At 66.9% G+C, this 1,085-nt stretch overlaps 1 protein-coding gene across 4 annotated transcripts in view; it reads right to left on the reverse strand.

Annotated features, from left to right (window-relative positions):
• Nucleotides 1-426, reverse strand: part of KIF2A (kinesin family member 2A) — a 131,407-nt gene extending 130,981 nt beyond the window's left edge. For all 4 annotated transcript variants that reach the window (XM_044663702.1, XM_044663692.1, XM_044663683.1 and 1 more), the window contains exon 1: nucleotides 359-426. In XM_044663702.1, the coding sequence (XP_044519637.1) occupies nucleotides 359-422 (64 nt within the window). In that variant the 5' untranslated portion in view covers nucleotides 423-426. The remainder of the gene's footprint in view (nucleotides 1-358) is intronic.
• Between the last annotated feature and the right edge of the window lie 659 nt (nucleotides 427-1,085).

Here is a 1,085-nt window from a genome sequence, read left to right on the forward strand (position 1 = left end):
CCCCCAATTCGGGCCCCGCTTCCGCCACGCCTCGTAGCGCACCCGGCACCCCAGCTCTTCCCCTTTCCCTTTCTCTTCTCCCCTCCCCCATAGCTAAAACGCCCCCTCCCCCGAGGGCCAGGCTGGGCTCCCCGCCCCCAGCACTGCAGCAGCGCCGACTCCTCGGCCCAGCTCCAGACACACACGCGCGCGCGCACACACGCACACTCGCGCACACGAGCCCCGCCACCCACGAACACACAAAAGCTCCCACAACCTCCCCCCAACCCCAAAGCCGGGCCCAACGAATCAATGAAGCTGGGGCTGCCGGAGGGTGAGCCCTCCCTGCTCTCTCCTTTCCCCCAGGCCCAGCGCTCACCATCACTGCGCTTGATCTCCACGTATATCCCGATCTGGATCTTGCCGAAGTTGGCCGCTGCCATCACCTCATCGGGAGAAGAGTCTGAGGACGAGGCGGCGGCGGCGGCGGGAGAGAAGCTGGGCTAGAGCGGGGAGAAAAAGGGGCGCAGGAGGGGCGGGGGCGAGGGACGCTGGGACGGTTACCGGCAGCGGCGGTAGCGGCTGCGGCGGGAGCGTGGAGGGAGAGCGAAGGAGGCGGGACCGGGCTACACCCACCGGAGTTGTTGCCGCAGCAGGACACCAAGGCAGAGCGGGGCCGGGGCCGCGGCAGGGAGGTGAGGGGGAGGGCCCAAGCTGCCAGCCTCCTCTGGTATAAAGCCGACGCGGGCAAGGCCACTAGCAACGCGCCTGCGCGGAAGGGCTTTTCCATCGCCTTCTTTTCCTCCTCCCCCTCCCACCCTCGGTCTGCCCCGCCCAGTTTCGTGGAAAGTAGCGTCATTGCGCCCCGCGGAGTAGAGGAGTCTAGCTGTCGGGCCGTAGTGCGAGGGAAGCGCGTGCGCCAGGGAAGCTGGGGTCTCACGCGCGCGCGCCTGTGGCTAGCAGGCGTGGTCTGGTGGAAGCGGGAGGTGAACCTCTGAGCTAGGGTCTCGGATTTCCTGGGCTGACAATTTTGCCTTATGGGTTAGTGCAGCGACAGCTAAGAGCAAGGGGCCAAGGCAGCTGCAGAGACTATTTAGGGTCCCCAC

This window comes from Gracilinanus agilis, chromosome 1 (assembly GCF_016433145.1).
Source record: "Gracilinanus agilis isolate LMUSP501 chromosome 1, AgileGrace, whole genome shotgun sequence".
Classification (NCBI taxonomy): Eukaryota; Metazoa; Chordata; class Mammalia; order Didelphimorphia; family Didelphidae; genus Gracilinanus; species Gracilinanus agilis.